Here is a 27,984-nt window from a genome sequence, read left to right as displayed (position 1 = left end):
GTTTACTAATTCATTGCTCTGTTGGCAATAAATTTGGAAAATTTTCGTACCTGTGTATTATTAGGAACGAAAATGATGTTTTTAGTGGCTAATTGCGAAGCTGGAATTGAAAAAGTTTTTATTAATGGCTTAAAATGTAAACAATTTTATCTCCGCTAGATTATTCAGTTGAGAAGGAAATGGGTGAAAGTAAAACCGATTGAACAAACATAAGAAAAAAATTGTATAAATTACTTGATTTTTAGTTCATGTAATATGGGTGGAAAATGTGACTACATATAATGAGTAGACTTATCCGTTCAGTCTATTTGAAAATCTATAAATAATAAAATAAATAGAAAAGGTATAAAAATATCAAGAAAATAATTATAAGGTATAAAATCATAAAAATTATGAAACTAATGGCAATAGTATATTAGTAGTAAATTAATTAATGAGTTAACCGCAAGATAGATAATTATTTGTCAAAAAATAAATGATAAATTATATCCGTCAATAAATTAAATTACTGGTAGTTTTTTTTCTGGTTTCCTTTACTTAATTTAAGAGAATAAAAAGGACAAATTTTAATTATAAATAATAAATAATATATAAATAAGATTAGACCCGAACATTCTAGCAGAGCAAAGAGAGTAGTAATGGAATGGTTCAAAAAGAAAAAAGAGAGCACTAATGAACACGTGTCACGAGCTCAAATTCTTAAAATCAAAAAATTACCCGTTAACCACTTACGTTGACACCGAATAATCGCCATATATTATCCTCGAATTACGACAATTGGAGATGATTCTGGTTCCTTCACCATCGCCTGGACAATCTCTGTTCGCTAAATTTCAGCCGATTTTCGACGCCACGTGAGGTAATTCTATCTGCTTTCTTATCCATTTTCCTCGCAGTTTCTTTGGAGCTTACAAACCCTAGCATATCTAGGTTTTTTTTTTTTTATTATCATTTCTGATGTTGATGCAATACAATCGTTTTACTTCTTCTTAATTTTCTCCTTCAGATTTTTAATGCCTGATTAGTTTATTTAGGATTTCATTAGAATTATTTTAAATTGTTAGATTCTATTTTCTTTTCCCGCCATCTCTCAGCAGCCAAATGGAATAGATGTATGGTTTTAAATGTCTGTGCGTTAATTCGATGATCGCTGATTATTTTTTTTTTCGGTTATTAAAATTCTTGCTAGTAATTCTCTTTTTTTGAAATTTAATTTCCATGAATTTTACTTTCCATCTTTTCTTTTTATTCTCCGGGGATCATCTTTTTAAAAATGTGCCTATGTTTGCTTAAACTATTATTCTCTCTCTGGCGATTGAAAAGTTTAGTTCTTATAGGATGCAGAGGGGAAGAGAAAGGAGAGATGATTTCTTTGGCATGGCTGACCCTTTTGGTAATTTCGGTGGCTTTGGCATGAGGCCCAGCCTATATGGAGGGCGGGATCCATTTGATGACCCGTTCTTTACTCGCCCTTTTAGGAGCATGTTTCAATCTTCAAATTCTTCTACTAGTGATGTGTCGCAAACCAATGGAGCAAAAGGAATAGTTATAGAGGAATTAAACTCTGATGATGAGAGCGAAAAAGAGAAAGAGACAGACACTGGCTTGGAGAATGAACCATCAGTTGAGCATCCCGATGACGGTTTTGATGGTAGATGAACTTTTTCACTGAGATATGTATCTTTTTTTCCTTCTTGCTTATAACAATTATGTGTTTCTAAAGAATAGCAATTGTGGCTGGTCTAGCAGAAGAGAAGAGCAAGACTGTGAATCATGGGAGTGATTATAACAGGATAGAAGGGACTAAGTCTCAGGCTCGCAGTTTCAGTTTCCAGACTTGCAAAGTCACATATGGTGGAGTAGATGGAGCGTATTACACTTCTACAAGGACCAGAAGGGCAGGCAACGATGGAGTAAGTAACTTTCTTTTGAAAAGATTTCTAGGCGAGTTGAATTGTTTTCCAGTTTCTTCTTGTAGTAATGTTGTGATTCTGCATTAGGTAATTGTTGAGGAGAGCAAAGAAGCAGACAAAACAACAGGCCAAGCAACACATAGGATCTCTAGAGGGATTCATGATAAGGTTAGTATCCTGTCAACGATGCATTCTTTCAGAACTTTGAATAAAATTCTAGATCATCAACTAAAAGCCTCAGATGTTAAAATCTATGTGACATAAATCTATGTCAACCGTTAATGTTCATTACTGCACTTCACTGCATTCTCCATGTGTACACAATGTTACGAGTTCATGTCATTGATGTGTTGCAGTACTATGGGATTCTTTTCTGGGGCCCCTTAGGTACAATGTAGACTCATGAAATATGTCTCAGTAAATTTCTTAAGAATCTGATGTTATTCATCTGCCAGCTTTCTGCCTTTTGTGATTACTTTCTTTGTCGCATACCATGTGTTCTGGTAATTGCTTCCCCAGTCGTTTGTTGGTAGGCAAAGAAGGAACCAATTAGTACTTCCTTGTTGCATGTGGATTGAAATGCTTTTGCTTCTTTATTTAGGGCCATTCAGTCACAAGGAAGCTTACTTCAGATGGCAAGGTTGACACAATGCAAACCCTGCACAATTTGAATGAAGGTGTGCTGCTGTTTTTTATGTGATGAGGGATCATCTTCAATTCCCTCTGGTTAATAGTGCAGTAGGACTAACTTTGCAACGGCCTGTCAGATGAACTTGCTGGTTTTGAAGAAGCATGGAAGGGTAATGGCAAAAGACAGTTGCCTGACCGGAGTGATCAATTCGATATGCATGGTACTGCAGGTAACCACTAATTTCCTCATTGCATGAATACGTCCGATTGGTTCTGTATTTACCTTGTTGCTTCTTGTTTTGTTGACTGTATGTCATTTTGCTTAAAGGTCATATTCCCTTCAGACTTATGGGGGCCATGCCATGTCTAGGCTTTCTTTTGGGTTGCAGTTAGCCCTTTAGATGGAAAAGGTTGGAACCTAGGAATAGGCTTGTTTTTGGTGTAGAGAGTTATCAATTATGGGCCATGACCATTATAAATGTGCTGCTGCAGTCTTAGCAAAGTGCTTTCCTTGCATGAAAATAGGTAGTTATTGATTACTTTAAAATTTAGTGGGACTTTGCATGATCTTTGTTCTGCATGCCCATGCTGTATGAGATCTTTGTTTGGTGTAACATTCATAGGCATGCTTATGGCTATTTGAGTTTCACTTACTGCAAAACATGAGATCAATCTATGGGGGTTGCATTATATGGCATTATGTTTAGTTTATTCCTCTGTTTCATATCTTATTATTGTGTTTAGTGTTGTTGTTTCAAGTATTGTCATCTCTTTCCGATTAATGTATGTAGTCTTCAAGTCTGCTATGTGATAACTGACACTGGCATTGTGTTGTTTGGCATAATCATTTATCCACTTGGATTGAGTAGGTTCTAGCAACAGCAAACAGAAGGGCATGGCAACCTGGGGAGGCTGGGCACTTCCATCTGCAGAACAATCCCATATTACTGAACCAACGTCTGCAGGAAGAACCAAAAAGGTTGTTAGGATCAACATAGATTGAGAGATACATAATGAAAATTATGGTGCTTGCTTATATAGTTCCTACAGTAGAATTAGTAATGGAGCGGCCAAGTGTTTTAGGAGGTCTTGGTGGTATCATCTTTGTCTATTCCGAGACTATACATAAAAACAATTGTTTGGCTTAAACAATAAGTTCCATGCTCGAATTTCTGGAGCTTTGGTTTTCAGGTTGTATGAAGGTGATTTTGACTTTCTCTTTGTGATTTTAACAGTAGTCGAAAATTGGTAATATGTCATACCAAATATTTTGTTTTGCAATACTGCAGAAAAGTTAAGGTCTGCTACCGTAATGCTTTCTTTTTCTATGTGGTTCTAAAACAATTATAAGAGAGATTATTAGTGTGCTCAATTTCTCAGAAATATGTACATTTCTATTTTCATATCAGTCGGAAATCTGTTATATATGAAACGATGCTGACCTGCAGATGCTTCCGACCAGCGACACAACGCCCCAATGTTTCCCCACTAATTTTTGGGATCAATAACTTGCAAACCGAAAAAAACAAGCAAGGACCTTCCTCTCGAAGATGCTATACAATGTCAAGGGAAGGCTGCAATAATCAATGCACAGGCATTAATAATGGCTATGTGATCCAACTTAGATCTTAGTGTTGGCTGTTACATTGGTTATCAAAGAAGACATCCGTGATCTTCTATTTTAGTGTTTTTTATAGGCAGTCTGTCCTGTCTGTTTTCTTGTATGCATATATACGCTTATATTGCTGGGACCAACAGTATTTCTCTAATTTTTAATGTGGTTTGGAGAACCTCAGAAGTCGGAGGCATCCAAACAAATCCAAATCAAGATTCTTGCATTAAATAATAAACGCAAAAGAAAACGAAACTTGATCGACTTTACCTACCCAGGAGGGTGATTCAATAATTGTTTCATGAAATAATAGCAATACAGGGCATGGCTTATGGGTAGTGCCCTAGTGCCCACAGTTCATGGTCGAGTTGGCGACACAAGGGACATGTCCTATCGTTGCTTTCGGGTTCTATTTCCTGGTTCCGAGACAAGTACGTAGATTCAACACCTGCCTCCCAATCTATTCATCAGACAACCGCGTTCAAGTTGCAGTATCAAATAGGCTAAATCTAAAATTATTCATCAACTATAGCTCAAGCCTCAAGATCCAGTGGATTTCGATGGACGATAAAATATTTTACTTATTTTGTCTGTCATTGACTCCCTTTTCGGGTTTTGTATATATTTTGCTTGCATTTAATCCCTAAGAGTTTCGCTCATCTTTAAAATTTCGAAGTACCAAAGATATAATTCTTCCCCCGCTAGCACAAGCTTCAACGAACATCAACTTGAAAACCAAAATGGAAAAATTATGGAGACCAAAACAAGAAGTTAATTGATCTCTATCATTTCTGCCTTGTCTTCTCTCTTGGAACCCTAAAAGGAATAAGTGGTTTGGTCGAAACCACTAATGTCCTTACTCAAATAGATATTGAACAAGTAAGCCCACCTGTCCTTATCCGGCTAAACTTCCGCTGAGAGAAATTTTATAGTATAGGATTAAAAGTTAGACTGTTTTTGTCGATGGGTTTTCAATTCAAAGTTCAATGATGCCAGTTGGCGTAGAAGAACTTTTTTCAATAAAGACCTCCCTTAGTTGCTTTCATATTTTTGTACACGTAGTTTAATGCCATAAGAGATGTTAACTCTCCTGCTCTCACATATAAAAGGCGTTGCCTCTCATGCTGAAGCATATAGTTTGCTGCCAAATATTCTATAGCGTGTGTCTAATACATTTTCATACTAAAAGATAATGGCTTCTTGGTCACCTGAGAATGCGACTAAAGCTTATCTCAGAGCCCTTAAGATGGTAATTACATCTCCTGAACTCTTTCTATATGTGAAAAACTTCATTTGTTTCTCTTTTTTTCTCATTTTTGGGTTCTTAATTTTGCAGGGCAAAAGAAGTAAGCAGCCTGATATAGCTGAGTTCATATCTGCCCTGGCAGCAGGAAACAATGCACGACTAATGGTGATGGCATCTGCTGGAGTAGCAGGATCCACCGGACTATCATTAGTGGCAGCTGCACATCAAACAGGTGGACAAGCAGTGTGTATTCTGTCCGCAGAATCAGATCTTTATGAATCAAGAAACGCTCTAGGAACTTATGCAGATTGTGTCAAGTTTGTCATAGGAGATGCCAAGACCCTTTTGTCAAATGACTATAAAGAAGCAGATTTTGTGCTTATCGATTGCAAAATTGATGGTTGTAAAGAAGTACTTAGAGCTGCACAAGAATGCGAAAAGCATGGAAGGGGGCTTATAGTTGGGTACAACGCATTTCATAAAGGATCCTGGCCTAGTGCGTTTAAGACTCATTTTTTACCCATTGGAGAAGGACTGATGGTCACCAGAATAGGCAGCAAAGTCAGTGAGGAGGGTGGGCATAGAAAAAGAAGTAAATGGGTTACTAGAGTTGATAGGTGTACTGGGGAGGAGCATGTTTACAGAGTGACTTCTCCGCTAGAAGAAATTGAAGCCTGGTCGTAGATTCTTTTCTTTTTAACTTTCTAGCGATCTCTTTATCAAGCTGTAAATAGCAAACGAGAAGCAGCGCCCATCTGGAGTTAGTTTTTGTACTGCAAGTCGACTTGCTAATTTTTAAGCCGAGAGGAATTCATAGACGACTACATACCCAAAAATAAATAAAAAAGTTCAGTTGAATCGCTTGGATTCAAATCCAATAGATTGATTCCGCCCAAAAGTGTCGATATATGGGCTCTTCTTTTGAGACTAATAAAGAGCTCAGATTCACATTATTCCTTATACCCAATAATCACTTCTAAACAGCCTTTAATTGATCCTTATACCTAAAAGGAAAAATTACAAAAATACTTTTATTTTTTTACTTTTGATCGAATTTCTGGTATTAAATTTTTTTTTTTAATGTGTTAAAATATTAAAACAATTAAAGAATAAAAAAACAATTAAAAATAATCACGCTGTATTTAAAAAAATTAGAAAACAGTATTTTTTAAAAAAGAATTACAGTTTTATTGATTTTACCTAAAGTGAGTCTTGCATGTATCCATTTTGATAAGGGTAAATTCGGGGCTTCTGTCATGGACTAATTGTACAGTGAAGGCGCCTTCTATTAATTCCCTTAAAAAAGAATATGCAAGTGAAGATAGTCCTTGAAGCCCCTACTTTTAATTATTGTTTTATTTATCATTGGTCATCATCACTGTTAACCATACTTGTAATTTTGTTCCATTCAATCGAGAAAAGCTAGAAAATGTCTTCTTCTTCGCGAAAACAAAATATTCACATGATATCTTGTAAGGACTTCAAATTTCAGACATTTTAAACAAAATCGATGAAACAAACTAGACTTTCTATCATTTAAAAAGAAAAGCAGGAAATCGATTTCCTTTTTCGTTTTTCGATTTCAGTTTTAAATTTTCAGGAACAAATAACAATCCAATCATTCTAACTCTATTCTTTAGCTTTTCTTTTTTATAGTCTGTTTCAAGTTCATGCAAATTAACATTAAGATGGAATTCCTAAATTCTTCCCTTTATATTATTTTATACAAAAAATTTGCTTGTAAAGTTCATTTCTTTAATGTTTTTTATTCTTTTATTTATCAGTGTCTCAGGTGCTGGAATGATTCCTTTAGGATTTGCTATGTTCTAGTGAAAAGTTTGCATACTTCCAATTCTACATTGATAATCTTACTGCTAATTTAGTTATATATTTTATAATTCATTCAACCGTTAACTGCTGAGTCAATTTTGAAAAATAGTAAATAAGAATAAATTTATTCCACATTTTTTATTGCCCTTCTTTTTTGTTTTGTTTTATTATGCAATAAGACTTGTCTTTTTGGATCCGTACATATTTTGATGTTTACGTGTGTGTATATATATTGGTTTACTGTTGTTTTTTTTTTTTTTTGGTTTAATGTTTATGAAAATTATGTTAATTTCTATAATCTATTTGGGATCATTTGAGGTCTGCCTTGCGAGTGAATTTTATTGACTAATTTTAACGACAAGGTTAAAAGAGATATATATATATATATATATATAAGAAAAGAAAAAAAATTATTTTATTTTCAAGTAAATCTTTGCTTTTAATGCTTCTTAAATTATATTAAGATGTACTATTCAAACTTCATTATTAATGAATATCTCTATTGCTTTCAAAACAAAAAAGAAAACTTCTTAGAATCGATAATATTGAGTTGGGTGTTGAAGCTACGGAATAAATGAGAAGAAAAGTGGGAAAGAGATTAATCATATTTACTCAAAACAAGCTACTGAAACATTTGTTTCTTTTTGAAAATAGGAGCACAAGGAGAGGAAAAAAAGAAGTGTTTTATTCTTTACATACGAGCAAACCAAAGTATACAAAGACACTAGCAAACTATTAACAATGATCAAATCTTTATAAATCACAGTCACCATCTTCAAAAACATTTCCTAATTTCTCATGCAATCGATACTAACCAAATTAGCCAGCCCATATAATACATCTAACTAACAAAACAAGGATATATTCATCTTTTTTCTTGAACCTGAACCATAGCACATGACATCTGGTTTCTAAAGCTTACACCCTTTTACTCCACAGTTTTGATTTTGGTATCCAATTAGTGAAATTAAATGGGTGGTCATTGCCATATTCTTAATTCGATTGAACTTGGAAAACCCACCATCATAAAATTAACCACGAAACACGTGCTCCTCGCCTGACTTTTGATCTACGCACTTAATCCAACGGCTACTGCTCCTTTTCAAACTCGCAGCACCGGCTATAGCAGTGGTGGTGCTCCCAATATGAGCAATATCCAATCCGTTACCGACTGGCAAAAACACTGATCTGACAACACGTGTCCCTCTCTCTAGCACTCCATGCCATCTAAACCCGGTAAAACAACTTTGATACGCATTCTTTCGTACTAAAACAGCACCTTTATTACTCAACTTAGCAAACCTCAAAACCCTAATAAATTCCCTCCGTTTGCAATCCACCACCATGAAATCTACCCCTACGAGCCCCGCCACCGCCTCCTCAGCTTCCCCGACTATTATCACCTCGGTCTCTATCGCCATGCCGGCAGAACTTCGAATAGCTTTTAGATATTCTGCTCTTGATCGTTCATCCGGAACTAGGCAGACGTGCCTTCCGCACGTGTGAGTAGCGGCGACAGCTAGGCCGATACTCGTGGCGATAGGATTACCGTAGGACCACGACTCAACAATCATTTTAGCGTTCCAGCCGGCAGCCATGGCGGAGAGAAGCTCAGGAACGCCGGATTCTTTTAAATTCTTACACTTCAGCAACAGTAAGAAATAAAATAAAATGAGAAATGAAGTAAATGAAATTGAAAAGGGGGAAAGAAGAATTCAAGTGATAAGTTCTTACTGATTTAACGGTGTAGATATAAGATTTTAGAGCGGTATCCGGAGACCAAACTAGCTTCATATTTTCTTGTCTGTTTTTGATAAGAGTGATGATGCGGAGGAGTTTGTGGTTAGGCAGTTAGGGTTTATAAATGGGTAAAATGGAGAGAGAGAGAGAGAGAGAGGGGGATTTTGTTGGTTTATTCATTTTTTGCAGGCGTTGACATTTGCGTGCACATGCATATCGAGTTAATGACCTCGTGTGCTTACATCTACACCCCCAAAAAATAATATAAAAATTACATTTATTATCTTTCCCTCTTTCTTACCTCGGGTTTTGAATTTCTTAACTATGGCCTTCCTTACATTACCTTTTCTGCCTAATCTATTCTAATTTGTCAATATTGACCTGTAACATAAATTAAAAGGTCGCTTTGTTTGGTACGTTGGTCGAGTGTTTGCATGAGAAATGAATAAGTTGAAAGTTATTATTTTTCAAAAAAATGTAAAGTCACATTCTTATATGAAAATTTTGTTAATTACACCACAGCTTCCACTTTATGTGCCCATTTGTAGTCAAATAAACAGCAAATCCATTTATTTTGATCAAATTGAACCTCTATTCATTACATATTAACAGCTTGTTACTAAGTTGACCTATACTGCCTGATTACCCCCCCCCCCCCCAAAAAAAAAAAAAAAAAGAAAAAAAGAATCTATATTAATAGGAAATGACCCATCAGAATGACGAGTGACAGTTTGCATTAGTTTCTTAATCTTATCATTCCCTTGTAATTAATTAGCTAAATGATAGTATATTCTATTTGTAATACTAATATTTAAGGCCACAACTTGCCGCATCGATGCATGCAACATCCCTAATTGATAAGACTCATAATTAACAAGTAAGAGGGTAGGTTTTATAAGCAGGTCTACTTTTCTATTATTCTTAGTTTATGTAACAACTTAATGCCAATTGCAATTTGGACGAGTCGTAGACGTTTTAATTTACAACTTAATTCATAATTCTGATTACTTTATTTCAAGTAAGGCTAGATTTTCCTTTTTTCTTACTCTGCTTAATTATCGTGGAATTGACCCGCATAGTGGCCGTACAGTCTTCAAGCTAACTATTTGGTTCCCATGTATGCATTCGTATTGGTGCAGCAAATCCCATTGGACTCAATCAACCGTACCACTGCTATTCATTCATCTGCTTGAGCATAAATAATCCAATACATATTATTTATTCATTATTTAATTATAATATATGTTATTTACTTACTCGTTGTAGTAGTATACACAGTGTTTCTGAGATTTATATTTTATCTCTGTTGTTAGTATAATATTCCTTTTCTGCTATTAAAAATTATGTAATTGTTTTGTTTTCTGGGGAGGGAATATTCCAAGCATGTAAATAGTTAACCAAATTTATAATGACAAAAAACTGAAATATGACATGAGCTTCGACCCAGTGGAGATTAAAGCATCTGATTTTGTCATATCCCATGGATGCTTCATCAAACATTAATTTTATGGAGAATATAGTTTAAAGATAGTCAAGATTTTCATCTAAATATAGAAAATAACATAATGACCAGGCTTCAGATTTGTTTAAGTTTTCGTTGTCGTACTACTGCTGTACAGTGTACATGGACATGGTCAAATTGTACCTCGGCGGTACTCTTATCAACTTTCTCAATCTATTTGCGTCATACAGATATAAACAAAAAGAGGGGAAAAAAAAAAAAAAAAGAGAAGCTAAGCAAAAGTCGCTGTGAGCAGGATTGATGCTGACGCTTTGGCCCATATATATATATATATGTTATGATATGATATGATATAGAAGATGATGATGCTTATGAAAATTACTGTATAAAGTCGTTGCCTCCCAACTTGCAGAATAGATTTATATTTCTTTGAATTCTGATAAAATAATATAGGAAAAAAGTTGGTCCTCGATGATGCGAACAAGTTTTGAATTTAGTGTTTATCAGACTAACAGAGTCATTTTTAGTGTTCGTAGCATTGGACTCCCGTTCCCGTCATTGTTTAGTTATCAGCACCTTTTAAATGAAGCTGTGGTAATGGGGCAGGGCGAGACGCAACCCGCTTTGAATTTGATATACCGATGACGGAATTTCTAATATTTTTGTTTTGTAATTTTATTAAATCTAAAATTCATAACTATATAATACACTTGTATTAAGCTTTATATATCATTAACTAATAGTTTAAGGAAATAATAGAATTAATTGGTCAATAATATTTTCCGTGGAATTCAATAAAATTAATGAATCAAGTGTTGGCATATTATCTCCAAATTAATGATCCAAATGCCCAATTCTTCAATCTTTTCTCTGTCAGCAATTAGAATCAAAATCATTATCCGACACATCATATGTTACAAAAATACCTAAGTATGAAACCAAACCACTAATGTAAATCTATGTGCGCTGACTTATCTCACACAAATGAAAAAAATGTTGATGAATTTGCTACAATATATTATATTAATTTATTATATATCTTAATCAGTATCATGCTCAGTTGTTTTTTTACTTTCATATTCAGTATATCAGCTTCGTACAACAGTGAATAGATCAACAATTAATTAAGTATTATATAGGAACGCATTAGAAACAATTGCCTTGCCTTGACCTTCCTTGTTGTTGAAAAAAATCACCTGCCTGTCTTGTTCGACTGCATAACATAGAACCAAATCAAGATATCAATAAAATGATTTTAAAAGAAATGGAAAAAAAGAAAAAAGTCGATCCGTTTTCTTCTTCTTTTTTCTTAAGACGTAATTTTTCTTAAAAAAGAAAATGCCTTATTAGATAAGTTGGCAACAAATTCAATAGATTTCATCAGCTGAAAAATTGGTGTAGAATTCTTGTTTTCATGTAATAAATGAAAATGGAGAGACTTGAATGATGTGAAACAAACTTTTTAGTTGGCCAACTACACCCCTGAAAGTAAACAAAAACTACTCCTACTCTTGTAATTAAACCCTATCTTCTGCGACAGGCTATTCATTCTGAATAATTAGAGATCGAAGAAGTTTAGCTCAATTAATGCTTATCTGTGCCAGTACAAATCAACAGCCGTGGAATTCACCGCTATCAACTCTGATTCTTGTCCGAAAATGCAAAACTGCAAGCGACATAAATCAAGTCCATGCAAGGATGATAACAACTGGGTTTATCAAAAACACTTCTTTAACTACTAAAATCATACTGTCTCTCTCTTCCTCACCAAACGTGGCACTTCACGAATTTGCTCGCTATATTTTCTTTACACGTCATGCTTATATTATCGGTGCACGAGAAAAAGAGGACCCTTTTCTCTGGAATGCTGTAATCAAGACTCACTCTCATGGAAATGACCCAAAACAAGCGTTAATAATTTTCTCTCTGATGCTTCAGAATGGGGTTTTTGTGGACAAGTTTTCGGTTTCTTTGGTCTTGAAAGCATGTTCTCGACTGGGGTTGGTTAAGGAAGGAATGCAAATTCATGGGTTATTGAGAAAATTAAAATTCGGGTCTGATGTGTTTTTGCAAAATTGCTTGATCGGGTTGTATGTAAAATGTCGATGCATAGATTACGCACGTCAAGTGTTTGATAAAATGCCCATGAGAGACTCTGTTTCATATAATTCGATGATAGCTGGTTATGTCAAGCATGGTAACATTGACCTGGCACGTCAATTGTATGATGTTATGCCGATTAATTGGAGAAATTTAGTTTCTTGGAATTCTTTATTAAGTGGGTATATGCGGTCAGACAATGGATTCGAGCTTGCTTGGAATTTGTTTGAGAAAATGCCTGAGAGAGATCTGATTTCGTGGAACTCAATGATTGATGGGTGTGCGAAACGTGGGAGGATGGAAGATGCTCAGGCTTTGTTTGATACGATGCCGGAAAGGACTATAATTAGCTGGGCTAACATGGTTGATGGGTATGCTAAATTAGGCTATGTTGATATTGCTAGGAAATTTTTTGATAACATGCCAGATAGAGATGTTGTTGCTTGTAATGCCATGATGAGTGGTTACGTACAAAATGGCTACTGCATGGAAGCTTTAGGTATCTTTCATGATATGCAAAGAGAGAGTAATCTGTGTCCTGACAATGCCACGTTGTTGATTGTTCTTTCTGCAATTGCTCAGTTAGGGCATATTGAAAAAGGGGTTGAAATACATTGCTATATACAGGAAAATGGGTTTTCCCTGGAGGAGAAACTCGGTGTTGCTTTGATTGACATGTATTCTAAATGTGGCAGCGCAGAGAATGCCATGTTGGTCTTTGAGGGCATAAAAGGAAAAACTGCTGATCATTGGAATGCCATGATAAATGGATTGGCCATTCACGGCATGGGTGAATTAGCTTTACATTTTCTTATAGAGATGGAGAGGGTGGGGAGCAAACCAGATGATATAACGTTCATCGGACTGTTAAACGCTTGTGGCCATGCTGGCTTGATGAAGGAAGGTATGATATGTTTTGAGCTTATGAGAAGAGTTTACAAAGTGGAGCCAAAACTGCAACACTATGGGTGCATGGTTGACATCCTCAGCCGGGCAGGGCATCTAAAAGAAGCCAGCAAATTCATAGAAGAAATGCCGATTGAACCAAATGATGTGATTTGGAGGACTTTAGTCAGTGCTTGTAAAACTCATCAAACCTTCACTGTTGGAGAACCTTTAGCTGAGCATCTAATAAGGCTAGATGCTTCTAATTCGAGTTCATATGTGCTTCTGTCTAATATGTATGCGGGTCTTCATATGTGGGATGAGGCCAGTAGGGTTAGGACAATGATGAAAGAAAGAAATTTGAAGAAAATTCCTGGTTGCAGTTGGATTGACCTAGAGGGTATTACTCATGAATTCTCTGTGCAAGACAAGTCCCATCCTAAAGTAACGGAGATCTATTCATTGCTGGATAGTGTTCCCACGCCGAATTCAGAGCTCAGTTACTCTGGAAATTATGGCTGATTCGTTGTATATAAGGAGTGAATATGTTGTACTATTTATCAATAGTCACTATGTAAGTCCTTCACGATATAGTTGTAGAACTGGATTAAGTTGAGAAATTACTAATTCTGTATTTACAAGATTTAATGGCTCATAATTCTGTACATATGTTTAATATTTACTTTCTAAACCTGAATACAGAGATTTAATAAGTAATTTTACATCTCAAAAAAGGTACAAAAGAATTAATTTTAAGTATATATGTCTACCTATCTTGTCTATATATATTAAAGGGCCATCAAATTAGTCATTATTCTGGGCTACAAATATTGTTGAGCCAGACAGGCGTTATCCAAGCCAATTAAATCAAGTTCAGTATATTTTTGCTGATAAAGCTTAAAATATTTGGTTGTTAATATCAAAATTCATGTTATAACCAGGTTAGTTTAAAAACCGTGGTGTTTTCTACATTATTATTTTCTTTGATAAGCAGATGAGCTTTTATTAATTAAATGGGGGAAAAACCAACTTATATTGATGAGAAAACCACAACCTAATCTAAGCAACAAAGTAGCAGACTAGCTACCAACTTTTGCTGAAGCACCCAAGAAGAATCATAGTCAGTATAAATAGCATAAATATGCTATTCCAAAACGAAAACTGAAAGCAACAACAATGTGTCAAACGAAATGCTCCAGAAATGAGATCAAAACTCAATGTGGACCAAGATTGCAGCCTCCGTAGCAGAACAACGACATCAGCAGCAGCAAAACAGCATCAACAACAGCAGAGCTGTATCAGCAGCTTATACAAGGACAACAGAGATCCAGACAGATTGCAGCAGATTAAACCAAACCAATGGCAACTACCCTAGCAGCAGTAGCATCAGAAGAACAATAGCAAGGAACGCGGTCAACAACAGTAAAACAGCAAAAGCAGGTAAAAGCACCAGTAACATAGTTACAGCAACAACATTAGAACAGCATCAGCAGCAACAGATGGATCAACATCAGCATAAAATAAAACACCAGATCAGTACATTGCCACTCTTTCAGAGTTATATCAACAGCACCAAATCATTCCATCAGCATCAATGGAGCCAAAAACCATGATTAGATTCATTTATCAGGCTAACTATACAAGCTTCCCTGTTCGTATTTGCTGTTAATAACCAGAACATTTTGCGCCGTGCAAAAAGCAATTATATCTCCAACTAATAATTTATCCATCTCTCGACAAACTGGAAAATGAACACTAACCGTACAACATAAGAATAACTAGAAGAATGTGGAAAATGGATCTAATAATTCTCTAAATAACATAAAGAGTTGAACACGATTTTTATATGAAATAATAACATCAATACGAAATGGAGGAACTAAATGATTAAGGTGGTAGTGAAGTGAATATGTAAAGCCAATACCAAAATTATTATAACTAGTTACTTGATTGGTCGTACAGGTGCCAACAGTAGTCCTGCAGTAGATATTATATAGATTAGGGGTTCTTCCATACAAAATTCACCCTAAAAAACTACAATAGAACCGATTGTTAATCCTGTACATCTAAATTAACGCTTCAAAGAAAACCATTTAGGATAGTAAAATTTGTATCCATGACCTTTTAATTATAGGTGACCCATCTGTATTGCCTATGATAAAGGGCTCATTGGCCCACTCGTCTGTTTCTTATATTATTAAAACTGAAAAGCAGATATACCATGCAGCCGTAAATAAAAACACATTAACACAAACCAACAATACATAGCAGCAGCAGCTAAACTGCTGAAACGAACAATAAATCTATCTACAGCAACCAACCTTCCATGACACTGTTCACCCGCTACTATATTGCAATTAGAAAAGCTTAATACGACAATGTTCCTTGTCAATGGATGACTTGGCAATAGCAGGAAAAGAAGTCCAACCGAACCCAACCAAAACAATGGAGAAAGGTCAATTTGCAACACAAGATGAGCTTCAAAACTTAAAAAGCGAATCGGAAGAATTGAAAGACAAGTTCAGGGACTCGTAAATAAAGCACAGAATTCTCTTCTGACCTGCCAAATTCAAGAATGAAAAATTCATTCCCACAAGAGTAGTCAAAATCATTTGTTGTTATTATCTAGCCTTAACGCACAGGTAATAAAATGGATTTGCCAATTGCCATGTTGGGGAAATTAATCAAACAGCCAGGTTCAAGTTGAAGGAGCCTTTTTTTTTTTTTTTTTTTTACTTCTTGCTGCAGGGAAGTAGCTAAATTATAGCCGTGATAGTGACTACTAGCATTAACAGGGCTGCTGATTGGGTGGCTAAAGCTACCAACAGGGGTTTGTGTCCATTAGATTGGTTAGCTTTATTATAAAAGAAAAGGAGTTCTAGAGCTATGTAAAATGGAATTAGATTGGTCCCAATTCCATTTCACGCGTAGGAGGAGGGAATCAATAAATTTATACTTGAATTGGATTTTTGCCAATTCTTGGGGGCGCAAGCCAATACCCCCTTCTGACTTTTTGCAAATCTAATAAAGAAAATTTAATTATATATCAAATTTATGAATGTAAAATAAAAGAACAACTTGAAATACTTATCCATATCAATTACAAACATTTTATATGCTGATTCTATTGATAGTTAATGGCATTTTTTGGTTTGTTGTGTTTCAAAAGAACGGAAAATAGAAAAGGAAAAAGGCAAAGATGAAGAGGACAAGAAATATTCACAGGTGAGCAAAAACAATAATAAGCCAAACGTTGTGTTGTGTCTCGAGACCCTTTTTCTTGTTTAGAAAGATTCATGTAGCATGTGCCAAATTAGACAGCCTAGTCCCATCAATTCAAATAGGCCATCTTGTTTAAAGTTAAGGCTCGCTCTGTTTGGCACATTCTAGGAATTCTTTTGTCCATTTATTTATTGTCCATTTCTTTGTCCACAACATTTTTCCAGAGTATCACATGTTGGAAACATTATGGGTATTGCAACCTTAGCAAATTCTGGAAGGACCAGGCCGATAGCACATTTTCTAGTTGGGTAACCATACAAAAACTTCGAACAGAACACTAAGAAAGAGAAAATCATCCTTGCACCTAAATCTAGCTCATTACAACTTTCGAGCCTTGGATTACAGTAAATCAGTAACAGCCAATGTTTACAATAACTTTAGCCCTGAAGAAAGGACAATGCAGTTAGATAGATATTAGCAACGCAGCTTTATTATCAGCCAGTAGTTAGTGAGGGATCAAATCAAACCCTCGCCTCTTGTCATTTGAAAATTGAGGCGAAACTCCCATGATTCTGCATGTCAATTAAGGAGCAACAGTAAATCCACTTACTTCTCTCAATACAGTTTCCACGGTTGGCCTTTGATCAGGAGACTCATGAGTGCAAAGAAGAGCTAATTTCCCAAGTTCGATTGCCTCTAATTCTGAGAACTTCCCCTCGAGCTTTGCATCAATAAAAAGTTCAACTTTGTATGATTCCACTGCATGGCGAATCATTGCTGTGATGTTCTGTTTTCCACTGAGGATTTGGAGGACAATCATACCAAATGAATAAACATCACTCTTTTCAGTGAAACGACCAGTAGTTGTGTACTCAGGAGCTAGGTATCCCATGGCAGCACTGGCTTTGAGTATGGAGAAAACAATGTCATCTGCAAGGAGTTTGTGCAAGCCTGAATCTGAGAGTAATGGACTATACCGTATGTCAACAAACACTTTCTCAGCTGATATATTCTGGTGAAATAGAGCACGTTTACTTCCTTTATTCCCATGTAAATATCCAATACCTGTTTAAAAAGATGATAAAGAGAACAACTTTAGTTGCCATAAATACAAGATGATTATATACTTCTTAGTACTGCATAAGTTATTTCATTCAATTTTATTTTGGCCATGCAATCATTTAGAAATTAACAATAATCACTACTGTAATGGTCATACGATATGCTACTATTTAGTTTTCCCCAGATGTGCAGTGTAAAAGCTTCTCAACAACAAATACATGGAATGACATGATAGGTAACTGGTTCTAGAAAAACATTAATACATCAAAGAAGGAAAAACAAGAACAGCAACAATTCATGTAAATTAATAGGAAAGCACATATACTGACCTTTGGCAATGCCATTTATGATAGATACTCTGGTAGACCACTCAAGAACCCTCTCAGTGCCTTCTTTTACATCAAGGTATTGCAACAGATTTCCATTCTGGACAAAATCATAAATGAGAAAGCACTCCCCCCTTCCTTTGGAGCAACAAAAGCCTCTCAGCCTCACCAAATTTTCATGTTTCAATGAGGTCAAAATCTTCAACCCCTTCAAAAAGTCAGCTTCATCTGATTTGCAACTTGTTTTGGTGATGCACTTTACAGCAACAACTGATCCGTCTCTTAGGATTCCCTTATAGGTGGCACAGAAATTACTCTTCCCCAACAAATTCACCTCTGAAAAGCATTGAGTCGCTCGTTCAACCTCTTCTAAATTGAACATGAAGCTTTCAAGAAATTCCTGAGAAAGTCCATTTTTATTCTGGCCTATGGCTAAGGGATCCCACCCATTGGAATACTCTAGGCTAATAAGTGGAGAGGCACTCTTCCTGTAAACTTCCTTGGCCTGGTCTGTACTAAGCCGTCCATCTGAAGCATCAAAAGCACTTCCAATTTTCTGTTTTTGACGGCGGTACCATGTGAACGTGAAAAGTACAATGATGGTTAAAACAATGAAAACTCCAATTACACCAAAGATGATACCAAATTGTGGGTTTTTGGATGAATTTGAACAATGAGTTTGGCCACAATTAGAAGTAAAGTTTGCAGATTCCGGGATATCTCTTTGCAAAGTACCATTAGGTTTGAAAGGTTCAGGCCTATTCGGGTTCAAATTACCAGAAGCTGTACATGTTTCCAAGTTAGGAAACCCAATTCCACATAAGTCGGGATTATTGTCATATTGGAATCCATTATCCAGCCTCCTTAGAGCTTCAATTTTCAGCAACAAGAAAATAAACTTATAATGTCAAAGTCAATTTCAACTCAATTTTTTGCAAAATCAATGTAGAAATAATGCAAAGCAAATGCAAGGATGTCTCAGAGTTTGAGAAACCATTATACCTGCAGGTAAATTCCCAGAGAGACTGTTGTTACGGATGTCTAGAACTTGTAGCATAGGGGCGCTGGCTAATTTTATCGGGACAGATCCAAAAAGGCCATTAAAGCTCAAGTCCAACCTTGTCAAAAATTTCAAATCCCCCAAACTTGCAGGTATTGCACTAGTTAGCTGATTATACTGTAGAGCAAGGACATTTAGTTTCCTTAGAGATCCCAATTGTGTTGGTATACTCCCAGTCAGCTTATTGTAACACAGCTGCAAAACTGCAAAGGAAGATGCATAAATCAGGTAAAAGTTTTCCATTTTTGCAGTTATAACCTGAAAGTGTGACGATTGCTCATTTAATGTTCTAAACAGAAAATAAGGCCATTCCTTTTTTCTATTTGAAATAAAGGTCCAATCAATCCATTCCCCAGTGCCGGTGATTGAAAGAAAGATCCCAGCATGCTAGTTGAAATATTGACCCAACAGAGCAACAACAATGATTTTTGGAATTTAAAATAATGTAAAATAATAAGGACCTCTTGACTATCTAAGTAATAATGGGGCCAACTATTCAAGTAATTATTCAGGTAGAAATAAAAGCAGGCAGCACGATGAAGGAGAATAAAATTAAAATACTGTAGAGTTTACACAATTAATATCCAGCAACAGAAAATTAATGCAAAAGCTTCATTTCATTCTCTACACAAGTCAGTTATTTAACTAAGCGCAGAAAGTTTTTAACTTCTAATTAGTCAAGATTTAAGCTTTTTCATGATAAGCAGTTAAATTTTGAGATTCTCTCATTTCAAAAATAAACTAGAACAAGATCAATAACTCCAAGCTACAGAACAAAACCCGGTTAGAAACAAATACTGAAACAACATGTAAGTTATACAAGATTGAAGCTTTTCAATGGAAAAGTTGATATCAACTATAGATTGAAGCTTTTCAATGGACAACTATTAAATCCAAATGCAGTAACTTCAGATTTACTGAGAAACAGACACAAATTTTGCTAACCAAATTTGCAGAATTTCAAAAAATAGCCAAAACACTGACCTTGAAGATTAGACATGTTACCAATCTGACTTGGAATTTCCCCAGATAGATTATTCACATTGAGATACAAATCACTAAGTTCAGTAAGCTCAGCAATCTCTTTTGGTATCTCCCCATTCAATGCATTAAAATGTAGATACAAACCAGTCAAACTCTTGAGCCCACCTAGAGCAGCCGGTATCTGACCAGAAAGACCCTTTCCCTGAAGAGATATATTAGCTACGTTGCCTTGCCCATTGCAAGCCACGCCCTCAAAAGACCCACTGCAAGGGTTAGTGTTGGGTTCCCATGAGGTCAAGAACCGGTTATTTGGGTCAAGACTGGCCTTGATTTGCATTAGGAGTTCAAGTTCAGTTGGGGATGACAGAGTTTGTGAGAGGAAGACAGAGAGGGAGAGAAGGTAGAATAGAAGACTGTGCATGTTTGGCTTGAAGGAAAGCGAAGGAAAATGAGGGAAAATGTGCAGGAATTCGAATCTTTAAGTTCAGTAGCAAAGTGTTTTTGAGTTACTGGTGGAGTGTAGAAATAAATAACTGGTCACACGCACATCCACAAACTACAGCAACTCTTTTCTACATTTTCTCTTTTTCTATAGAATTTAAAAGTCATTTTTTCAAGTTTAAAGAAAAAAAATAGAAATTAAAAAGTGATTTTTTAAATGGTGGGACCCAAAGCATCCAGTGTGGGTCTGTTATCAAAGTGGAGATGCTGGGTTCCAGTTTCTGATCCATGATAACCGTCAGATGCGTCGTGAGTGATAGATAGAGAACGTAGAAAGCTATAGTACAATCGGCTTTACAGTAAGGTCTGATATGTGGGGCCGTTTTGGACATTGGTCCTCAATTGTCATTTCCTACATTTGCCTAACTCAAAAATTCTCATCCCCACGTGATTGCGTATGGAGAGTGGAGAGGGCTACCAATCTTAAGTAACATTCCGGAAATTCAAAATCCCTAACTTTTAAATTTTGAACTGGGTCAAAATCCCTAGATGTTTTTATTTGAACTGAGACAAAACCCTTAGCTTCGGGGATCACTAATGCGGAGATTTTACTGGGAGTACAATTTGGGAGGTTGATTTTTGTTCTTCTGTCTTGTAACTTGAAAGTTCGTTTTTAATGGAATATTAGATAGCGTAATAAATAAGCCAAGTGATTATGATAAATAAAAATCGCTTTGTTTGGATTAAAATTTTTTAAAGATTATAAATTTAATTAAATTTATCATATACTAAAAGATTTCAGAAATTATACTTTTTAAATAAATTATAAAATCTATAAATTCATGAAATTTTTTGAAATAAAAGATATAATAATAATAACTTATTATTCATTAAACAATGAATTTATTCCGTGGCTTTTTTTTTAATGAAAATTCCTATACAAAAAAGTAAAACCTTCAAAAACTAGAAATGTATCAAAGTTAGTAGATTAACAATTTTTTTTGTTGATGAAAGTGAAATATTAAAATAAATTATTTCTAATTTATATTTTAAATACGAGTAGTATAAAATATATGGAATAACATATAAATTGGAAACAATCGTAGTTTAATTATTTTATTATTTTAAAATTAAAAATAAATATTAAAAATAAATAAATATGTATAAAAATATTTATTTTTATATCTTATTTATTTAAATAAATTTTATTTTTCTGTTTATTGATTTTATAAATATTAAATTAAATTTTAGTTTTTTATTTATCAGTTTTATAAAAAAAGAACTTAATCATGAAAAAAAAAAGACGGCTAAATCTTTTAATCATTCAACCAATTAATCATTTTGTCATTGAAATGGAGAGTCTTTTTCCTTGATTGATTGCAGGCCAATACGACTGTATAACACTAAAAACAATAAGGGATAGTTTCAAAAGGAAAATGAAGCCAACAAGGAACGCAAAAGGTGCTTTTTCCATACCTCCCTCCATTTCGAGGGAAAGCTGTAGAGTGTGGCCCATGCCAAACGTAGGTAGGTTGGATGGTAGAGGTCAGATTCACTGCATACACTACCATAATATATTCATTGAGACAAAAAGGGTGTGCGGTGGGTGGAAGAAAATTCATTATAAATTTCCAATTATGTATGTCCAACCACATGTCATGAAATTGAAAGTTCCCCAGTTTTTCAACTTGCTGAGCGATTCTTCCACTTTGTCTCCCTCTTCTTCAATTTAAAAATATAAATAAATTTCTCCATACAATGTGTAGAAACCATAATCAATAATTGATTCAAATTACAAGCCTTTGGCAGGGGGCAATTTTATTGCACGAGATAATAATTGATGTTTACCAATAAAGAAGGTGCTTAATCTTCCAAATTTATGTTTCTAAAGCGGTTGAGAAAACTCTTGATTATGTGTCTCATCTCCATGTGAACTTGGACTCCATGTTTCCTCGTCTCTAAAGGACCCAAGCTTCTCATTTCACAGCTTGTGAAAACCCATTATTTGTGAACAATCCAAAGGACAGATTTTGTAGGTTCACCTAGCTGTCCATGTTAATCTCATGTAAAGATTAAGGTAAAGAATTGCATCATAATGTGTGTGAATATGTAGAAATTGTTCCCCTTAAACCCAACTTTTGTTTTATCATTTTATTTCTTTCCTATTGCTTTATTTCCTTTTAGACTACGTAATTAGTCATAGATGACGATGATAATTCAACAGATCCCCACACACCAAATTTCGTTACCTGCCATGGAAAACAGCTTTAGGTTTGACTAGTTATGATCGAAGTTGTGACTCTAATGGGGAAAGATCATATTCTTTTGTTATGATTTTAATTTAATATAGGTAAAGCAAAAAGGAAAAAAACAATGATTGAAATGGTTTTCTTTAGCCTTTTGGTCTGAAGAAACTGAACCACAGTCTCAGAATCCTAGCTGGATTGCTCATTTCCTTCTTCTGTCTTTACAGCTTTTACAACTATCATTTTATTCCTTGTATGGCTGTGAGCACACATTGCATATTCAAATGAAAAGCTATATTTGATAATAACTCCTCAAAGGGGGAGTAGTCAGTGGTCTTTTCTACTTGTATTCTTACCCCACAGCACAGGCACTGTTTTAATTGAGCAAGTTCAGTCTAATTAGAATTCAAAAATAAGAAAATCCATCAATTATAATTTAATCAAATTGACCATATTTGCTCGGTTTTATTCATAAGATTTTTAAAAAATTAAAAAGAAAGAGTTCATTTTCTAAAGCAGTGATCCTACGAAAGGTATTGTTAGAGAAATACCCATCATTAGGTATTTATCTTCTATTACGCTGGAGGACTCCAAATAAAGAAGCCAAGCCAGCCATGAACACACACACACACAGTATACATCAATTTCTTTCTGAAAAAAGATATGCAATACCATTTTTATTTCTATGTTTTGAAAGTGGGATACGTTCTACTTTCTCAGAAAGGCGCTTGCTTTATGTAGCTGCTCAAATTATTACACTTTCTCTTTTCTTTTTTTTCTTAAAGAACGTTTGAGATAGTTTCAAATATCTTTATGTCTGTGCTAAGGGGAGGCTGCGTTCCCATTACAATGCTTTTCAGATGAATGGAATAGCCTTAGATCATAAAACCATATATAATTACATGAATCATGTCTCTCTACGACCTTCTTCTCTAATTTTATGCCAAAAATACGGCTGCTTCTTGAGTGTGATTTATTGGAAAAACAAAAGATGAAATTGTTCATAACAAAATTTCTTCTCATCCTCTCTCTTTTCTGCTCTTCTCTCCCTCGCTATCATTTTCTTACCTTATACCACCACTTATTCTCTTTCATCATTAATTCCTTTTTATCATCAATTATGCTTGACAATTTTAATTACCTTTGCAGTCATTTAATTAAAAAAATCAAGATTCTACGATAATTATATTTCTTGTAATAATATTAGTGCTTTATAATTCTAATAAGCTGCTTTAATTCATCAATAACTGCTTTATAATTCTAATCAAACACTTGTGCTTCTTTCTTTCTTAAAAAACAAAAAAAAATAAAAAACAAACACTTTTGGCTCGAGCGTTACATATTAAAATCAGCTAATACGCTGCTAAACACCGAAAAATATGAAAAAACAGGAGAGCTATCATTGGACTCGGGTTCTTGCTTGATGCATCTTATTGGGCTTTACGTTTCGAGGTTGCTGATTTTCAACAAAACACTCAAATGGGCCGGAAAGCATTAAACCATTCAGCGTGCCTAACAAAACATAAAATCCCTAACCTATCCTTTGAAGCCTCTCTCTCTTCTGATTGTAGGGTTTGTGTTGTGTGAGCCAGAAAGCGCGAAAAAAGGCTGCGGATAAACACAACCCGCCACCATGGGACGCATGCACAGTAGAGGGTTAGTCATTTCATTTTATAAATCACAGTCACCATCTTCAAAAACATTTCCTAATTTCTCATGCAATCGATACTAACCAAATTAGCCAGCCCATATAATACATCTAACTAACAAAACAAGGATATATTCATCTTTTTTCTTGAACCTGAACCATAGCACATGACATCTGGTTTCTAAAGCTTACACCCTTTTACTCCACAGTTTTGATTTTGGTATCCAATTAGTGAAATTAAATGGGTGGTCATTGCCATATTCTTAATTCGATTGAACTTGGAAAACCCACCATCATAAAATTAACCACGAAACACGTGCTCCTCGCCTGACTTTTGATCTACGCACTTAATCCAACGGCTACTGCTCCTTTTCAAACTCGCAGCACCGGCTATAGTAGTGGTGGTGCTCCCAATATGAATCTGTTACCGACTGACAAAAACACTGATCTGACAACACGTGTCCCTCTCTCTAGCACTCCATGCCATCTAAACCCGGTAAAACAACTTTGATAGGCATTCTTTTGTACTAAAACAGCACATTTATTACTCAACTTAGCAAACCTCAAAACCCTAATAAATTCCCTCCGTTTGCAATCCACCACCATGAAACGATCTACCGTTTAAATATTGTCCAAAATCTGACAGCTAATATACAGAATGGCGTTATTAGATCTGAATTTGAGTATTCTCTCATCCGAGGTTCCGATATTTCTCTGCTTATTATAATTACAATGTCTTTTTGTTTTATAAAAAAAAATATATATCGTTTTACATTTATCATTAGCGTTTTATACGACTTGCTTAATTCTGCAGTTAGTTTCAAATATTAGGGTCGAAATCAATTCATTCTTGACTTGTCAGCTTTCTCTATCGTGTTTGTTTATGGTTTGGTTTGCTAATTCTCTAGTATTTAATATTCCCTTTTTCTTAGGAACAACTTCAGTGCGTATGGTTATTGAACTTTAAGATCCAATAGAAATATTGATTAAGAATGAGAACATGGAGTGGATGGCGTCGTTTCATCCTTTCTTTCTTTCTGCTTCTCGTCATCTTTCATATCTTCTCTGGTGATTTGTCCTCCCTCCCTTCTCCTTATGTTTTATATTTCTATTTATTCATTATCCGATACATGAACTAAATTGTTGCTTTATTTTTTAAAATTTTAAAAAATAAAATTGATTTTAGTGCTGGAATTGCATTCGAACTCGGTCACTGAAGCTCCCCAGAAGAATCGGAATAAAAAGTCTGATCATCTGGTTCTTGGGCCTGCTGCTGGCCAAGGCTTGCCTGATCGGTTGCAATGTGAAGGTTTCTTATAGTCTTTACTTTTCTTTTACTTGTTATTGTTTCTTGCATAGTTACTGTTGTTTTGCTTGTTGTATATGTGATTCATGTTTTTAATGTTGTCTAGGCTCCAAAGCTCTCAACAAAACCCATTTGCTGGATTCTTCCTCTGGCTCCAATGTTGGAGATAACGTTGCATTTGTTACCGTCTTTACCATTTACAACACTTCACTGGATTCTCTTCCTAATGATAGATCATCAAACTTTGTCACTGTTGGGAATGTTTCTTACAGTAAGACAGAGAGGTCAATGGCCATTTTGAATGTATTCATTAATTTCATTCAGGTAATTGATTCCGTTGAAGTCATGCTTGAAAATGTTTTAATCGAAATGTATAATATATGTGATGACATTTTGTTAGCCTTTGGAAGTTATATAATTTCTTCTCAATTTTGTATGCTCTGCCTAATATCTACCGAATCATATCTATGTAATAGTTTATCAGAACCATGTCCACTTGCTTCCATTATGTAGTTATTGCGACTCTTATTTCAGAAGTACAATTTCAGGTGACTATGCCTCAAAGCAATGTTATCATCCTAACTGATCCAGCATCTGATCTCTTGCTGCAAAGAGATAAAGTTACTCTGTATCCTATTCAGGGAGAATATTCTAGAGAAAAGTTGATGCTTCAAAGAATCAGATCTTACATTGTAAGAGCTCATCGCATTGCCAAATAGGTAGAATATTTCTGTTTTGAATTTGTTGTTTTGTTTCTATGGCATCTTTTATGAACCTTCTTATTCTTGCTTTTGTTTTTATCCTGCACAAGATTTCCTGATATTCTTACTTCCCACCAAGCCAACAAGTCCTAATTAACTCCATTGCAGTGCTTTATCTTATTTTCTTCCAAAATATGCATACTGCTGATGAGCGTATGAATTTCTCTTTTGCAATTTGTATGTTGTTTATGTAGAATTTTCTAGACACGAAGCTCAAGGAGCTTGCTAAGAACCCAGTTCATAAAAGCCATTACATCTTTACAGACTCAGATATAGCTGTGGTTGATGACCTCGGGCGCATTTTTCATGAATATCGAAATTTCCATATAGCCCTCACCTTCCGCAACAACAAAGAGCAGCCTTTAAATTCTGGGTTTATTGCAGTAAGGGGGACTGCCGAGTCAATTTTGAGGTATGTAATTTGCATTTGCTAGTATTCCTTTTTTCACTGTGATTAATTGGATTGCAAAAACTGTTTGGATAATTCTTTTGTTTGGTTTGCCTAGGTTCTTCAGACTCTAATTCTGATCCTGCACAACCTTGTGGGTTAGCTAGGATAGTGATTAAATTGAGTCTTTTTTTGGGTTTTTTGGTATATAACTTGGGAGAAACAATTGTCATTTGGCTTTCTCCCCTTCTTTTTTCTTTCCTTATGTTCTCCAAATTCTAGGCAAATAGAAATTAAATTGTTAAATTTTTGACACTTGCTCATGATATAAATTGGCTGTAGAGCAAAGATTTTCCTTCAGCATGTGCTAGAAGTCTACACTTCCAAGTACATGAATGCTTCTCGAATGCTTGGAGATCAGTTAGCTCTTGCGTGGGTCATAAGATCACACCCTGGCTTTGATCTGTCGAGATTTCGTAAAGCACAGGCTTTTATGGATGAGATGGGAGGTGCATCAGTCCTCTTTCTACCATGTGCTACATATAATTGGACACCACCTGAGGGAGCAGGTCAATTTCACGGAATGCCTTTGGATGTCAAGGTGGTGCATTTTAAGGGATCAAGGAAACGTCTAATGCTCGAATCATGGAATTTCTTCAGATCTGCTTCTGACATTTCTGATATGTTGTGCCTTATTTTAATGAGTGGTAGAACTAAGTATGATTTCTGATATGTAATACTTGCTTCTTATTTTTTTAAATTCTCTTGATTTTTATTTTGGCTGGCGGCAATCGTTACTTATTTAGCATTTGATAGGTTTCTTATAAAAGTGCGTTTACAGTTTTGTTTGATCACGTAACTTCAGAAATGAAAAAGTTAATTTATGATGCTTGCTTAATAATTTATGAAAGGCCAGTATGAGCTCTAGTATGTAGTTTAGACTTCTTCATCGGGAAATTGGGGAGTGCTTCTGCGGCAATAAGATGTTACAAACTCACTCACTATTTGAATAGAGTGTGATGCAATCAGCATGGATGATTCAAAATGCATTGCGCCCAATGAAAAGTTTTGATGCTAATATGAGAAAAAGAAAGGTAATGCTACATTTCAGATTGAACCCTG

General features: G+C 35.2%; 6 protein-coding genes across 12 annotated transcripts; 4 read left to right on the top strand and 2 right to left on the bottom strand.

The window, feature by feature from the left end:
* Positions 1 to 702: 702 nt before the first annotated feature.
* On the top strand, positions 703 to 3,760 carry LOC8270630 (myeloid leukemia factor 1). Of its 3 annotated transcripts, none has more exons than XM_048376995.1 (7): positions 703 to 859; positions 1,338 to 1,651; positions 1,750 to 1,913; positions 2,001 to 2,081; positions 2,515 to 2,590; positions 2,681 to 2,773; positions 3,413 to 3,760. In XM_048376995.1, the coding sequence occupies exons 2-7, from the start codon at positions 1,339 to 1,341 to the stop codon at positions 3,544 to 3,546; spliced, it is 861 nt and encodes a 286-aa protein (XP_048232952.1). In that variant the 5' UTR covers positions 703 to 859; position 1,338; the 3' UTR covers positions 3,547 to 3,760. The 3 variants fall into 3 exon arrangements, with proteins under 3 accessions (XP_048232952.1, XP_048232947.1, XP_048232950.1); XM_048376990.1 differs by having other exon boundaries at positions 1,747 to 1,913; XM_048376993.1 differs by having other exon boundaries at positions 715 to 859; positions 1,329 to 1,651; positions 1,747 to 1,913.
* A 146-nt stretch (positions 3,761 to 3,906) lies between these two features.
* LOC8270629 lies at positions 3,907 to 6,354 on the top strand. Its single transcript, XM_002511665.4, has 2 exons — positions 3,907 to 5,404; positions 5,492 to 6,354. The coding sequence occupies exons 1-2, from the start codon at positions 5,348 to 5,350 to the stop codon at positions 6,083 to 6,085; spliced, it is 651 nt and encodes a 216-aa protein (XP_002511711.1). The 5' UTR covers positions 3,907 to 5,347; the 3' UTR covers positions 6,086 to 6,354.
* Positions 6,355 to 7,895: 1,541 nt separating this feature from the next.
* Positions 7,896 to 9,145, bottom strand: LOC8270628. The gene is made up of 2 exons (XM_002511664.4): positions 8,966 to 9,145; positions 7,896 to 8,874 (listed from the first exon to the last, which is right to left on the bottom strand). The coding sequence occupies exons 1-2, from the start codon at positions 9,023 to 9,025 to the stop codon at positions 8,263 to 8,265; spliced, it is 672 nt and encodes a 223-aa protein (XP_002511710.2). The 5' UTR covers positions 9,026 to 9,145; the 3' UTR covers positions 7,896 to 8,262.
* Positions 9,146 to 11,799: 2,654 nt separating this feature from the next.
* On the top strand, positions 11,800 to 14,083 carry LOC8270627 (pentatricopeptide repeat-containing protein At2g45350, chloroplastic-like). The gene has a single exon (XM_015727938.3). It carries the CDS (start codon positions 12,021 to 12,023, stop codon positions 13,938 to 13,940), a length of 1,920 nt encoding a protein of 639 aa, XP_015583424.2. The 5' UTR covers positions 11,800 to 12,020; the 3' UTR covers positions 13,941 to 14,083.
* Positions 14,084 to 16,901: 2,818 nt separating this feature from the next.
* LOC8270624 (LRR receptor-like serine/threonine-protein kinase GSO1) lies at positions 16,902 to 20,657 on the bottom strand. The gene is made up of 4 exons (XM_015727927.3): positions 20,073 to 20,657; positions 19,031 to 19,291; positions 18,032 to 18,898; positions 16,902 to 17,705 (listed from the first exon to the last, which is right to left on the bottom strand). The coding sequence occupies exons 1-4, from the start codon at positions 20,491 to 20,493 to the stop codon at positions 17,224 to 17,226; spliced, it is 2,031 nt and encodes a 676-aa protein (XP_015583413.2). The 5' UTR covers positions 20,494 to 20,657; the 3' UTR covers positions 16,902 to 17,223.
* A 3,359-nt stretch (positions 20,658 to 24,016) lies between these two features.
* On the top strand, positions 24,017 to 27,637 carry LOC8270623. 5 transcript variants are annotated; one of them, XM_002511659.4, is made up of 7 exons: positions 24,017 to 24,415; positions 25,352 to 25,475; positions 25,594 to 25,716; positions 25,820 to 26,037; positions 26,262 to 26,405; positions 26,669 to 26,886; positions 27,205 to 27,637. In XM_002511659.4, exons 2-7 carry the CDS (start codon positions 25,400 to 25,402, stop codon positions 27,590 to 27,592), a joined length of 1,167 nt encoding a protein of 388 aa, XP_002511705.2. In that variant the 5' UTR covers positions 24,017 to 24,415; positions 25,352 to 25,399; the 3' UTR covers positions 27,593 to 27,637. The 5 variants fall into 5 exon arrangements, with proteins under 5 accessions (XP_002511705.2, XP_015583435.2, XP_015583440.2 ...); XM_015727949.3 differs by having other exon boundaries at positions 24,018 to 24,415; positions 25,340 to 25,475; XM_015727954.3 differs by lacking the exon at positions 24,017 to 24,415 and adding an exon at positions 24,424 to 24,903 and having other exon boundaries at positions 25,340 to 25,475.
* Positions 27,638 to 27,984: the final 347 nt, after the last annotated feature.

The sequence above is a fragment of the Ricinus communis genome, chromosome 1 (assembly GCF_019578655.1).
Source record: "Ricinus communis isolate WT05 ecotype wild-type chromosome 1, ASM1957865v1, whole genome shotgun sequence".
NCBI lineage: Eukaryota > Viridiplantae > Streptophyta > Magnoliopsida > Malpighiales > Euphorbiaceae > Ricinus > Ricinus communis.
Note: the sequence above shows the minus strand (reverse complement) of the source record. Positions and strands in the feature narration are given on the sequence as shown.

Bases quoted from the DNA above. Each gene is read 5' to 3' on its own strand.
- LOC8270630 (XM_048376990.1), top strand. From the start codon at position 1,339: ATGCAGAGGGGAAGAGAAAGGAGAGATGATTTCTTTGGCATGGCTGAC. The intron at 2,082-2,514 runs GTTAGTATCCTG...TTCTTTATTTAG, and splicing joins CTAGAGGGATTCATGATAAG to GGCCATTCAGTCACAAGGAA. The intron at 2,774-3,412 runs GTAACCACTAAT...TGGATTGAGTAG, and splicing joins CGATATGCATGGTACTGCAG to GTTCTAGCAACAGCAAACAG.
- LOC8270629 (XM_002511665.4), top strand. From the start codon at position 5,348: ATGGCTTCTTGGTCACCTGAGAATGCGACTAAAGCTTATCTCAGAGCC. The intron at 5,405-5,491 runs GTAATTACATCT...TTAATTTTGCAG, and splicing joins ATCTCAGAGCCCTTAAGATG to GGCAAAAGAAGTAAGCAGCC.
- LOC8270628 (XM_002511664.4), bottom strand. From the start codon at position 9,025: ATGAAGCTAGTTTGGTCTCCGGATACCGCTCTAAAATCTTATATCTAC. The intron at 8,875-8,965 runs GTAAGAACTTAT...CTGTTGCTGAAG, and splicing joins ATATCTACACCGTTAAATCA to TGTAAGAATTTAAAAGAATC.
- LOC8270627 (XM_015727938.3), top strand. From the start codon at position 12,021: ATGCTTATCTGTGCCAGTACAAATCAACAGCCGTGGAATTCACCGCTA.
- LOC8270624 (XM_015727927.3), bottom strand. From the start codon at position 20,493: ATGCACAGTCTTCTATTCTACCTTCTCTCCCTCTCTGTCTTCCTCTCA. The intron at 19,292-20,072 runs GTCAGTGTTTTG...CTTCCTTTGCAG, and splicing joins TAACATGTCTAATCTTCAAG to TTTTGCAGCTGTGTTACAAT. The intron at 18,899-19,030 runs GTATAATGGTTT...TGAAAATTGAAG, and splicing joins CTCTGGGAATTTACCTGCAG to CTCTAAGGAGGCTGGATAAT.
- LOC8270623 (XM_002511659.4), top strand. From the start codon at position 25,400: ATGAGAACATGGAGTGGATGGCGTCGTTTCATCCTTTCTTTCTTTCTG. The intron at 26,406-26,668 runs GTAAGAGCTCAT...TTGTTTATGTAG, and splicing joins AAAGAATCAGATCTTACATT to AATTTTCTAGACACGAAGCT. The intron at 26,887-27,204 runs GTATGTAATTTG...AATTGGCTGTAG, and splicing joins ACTGCCGAGTCAATTTTGAG to AGCAAAGATTTTCCTTCAGC.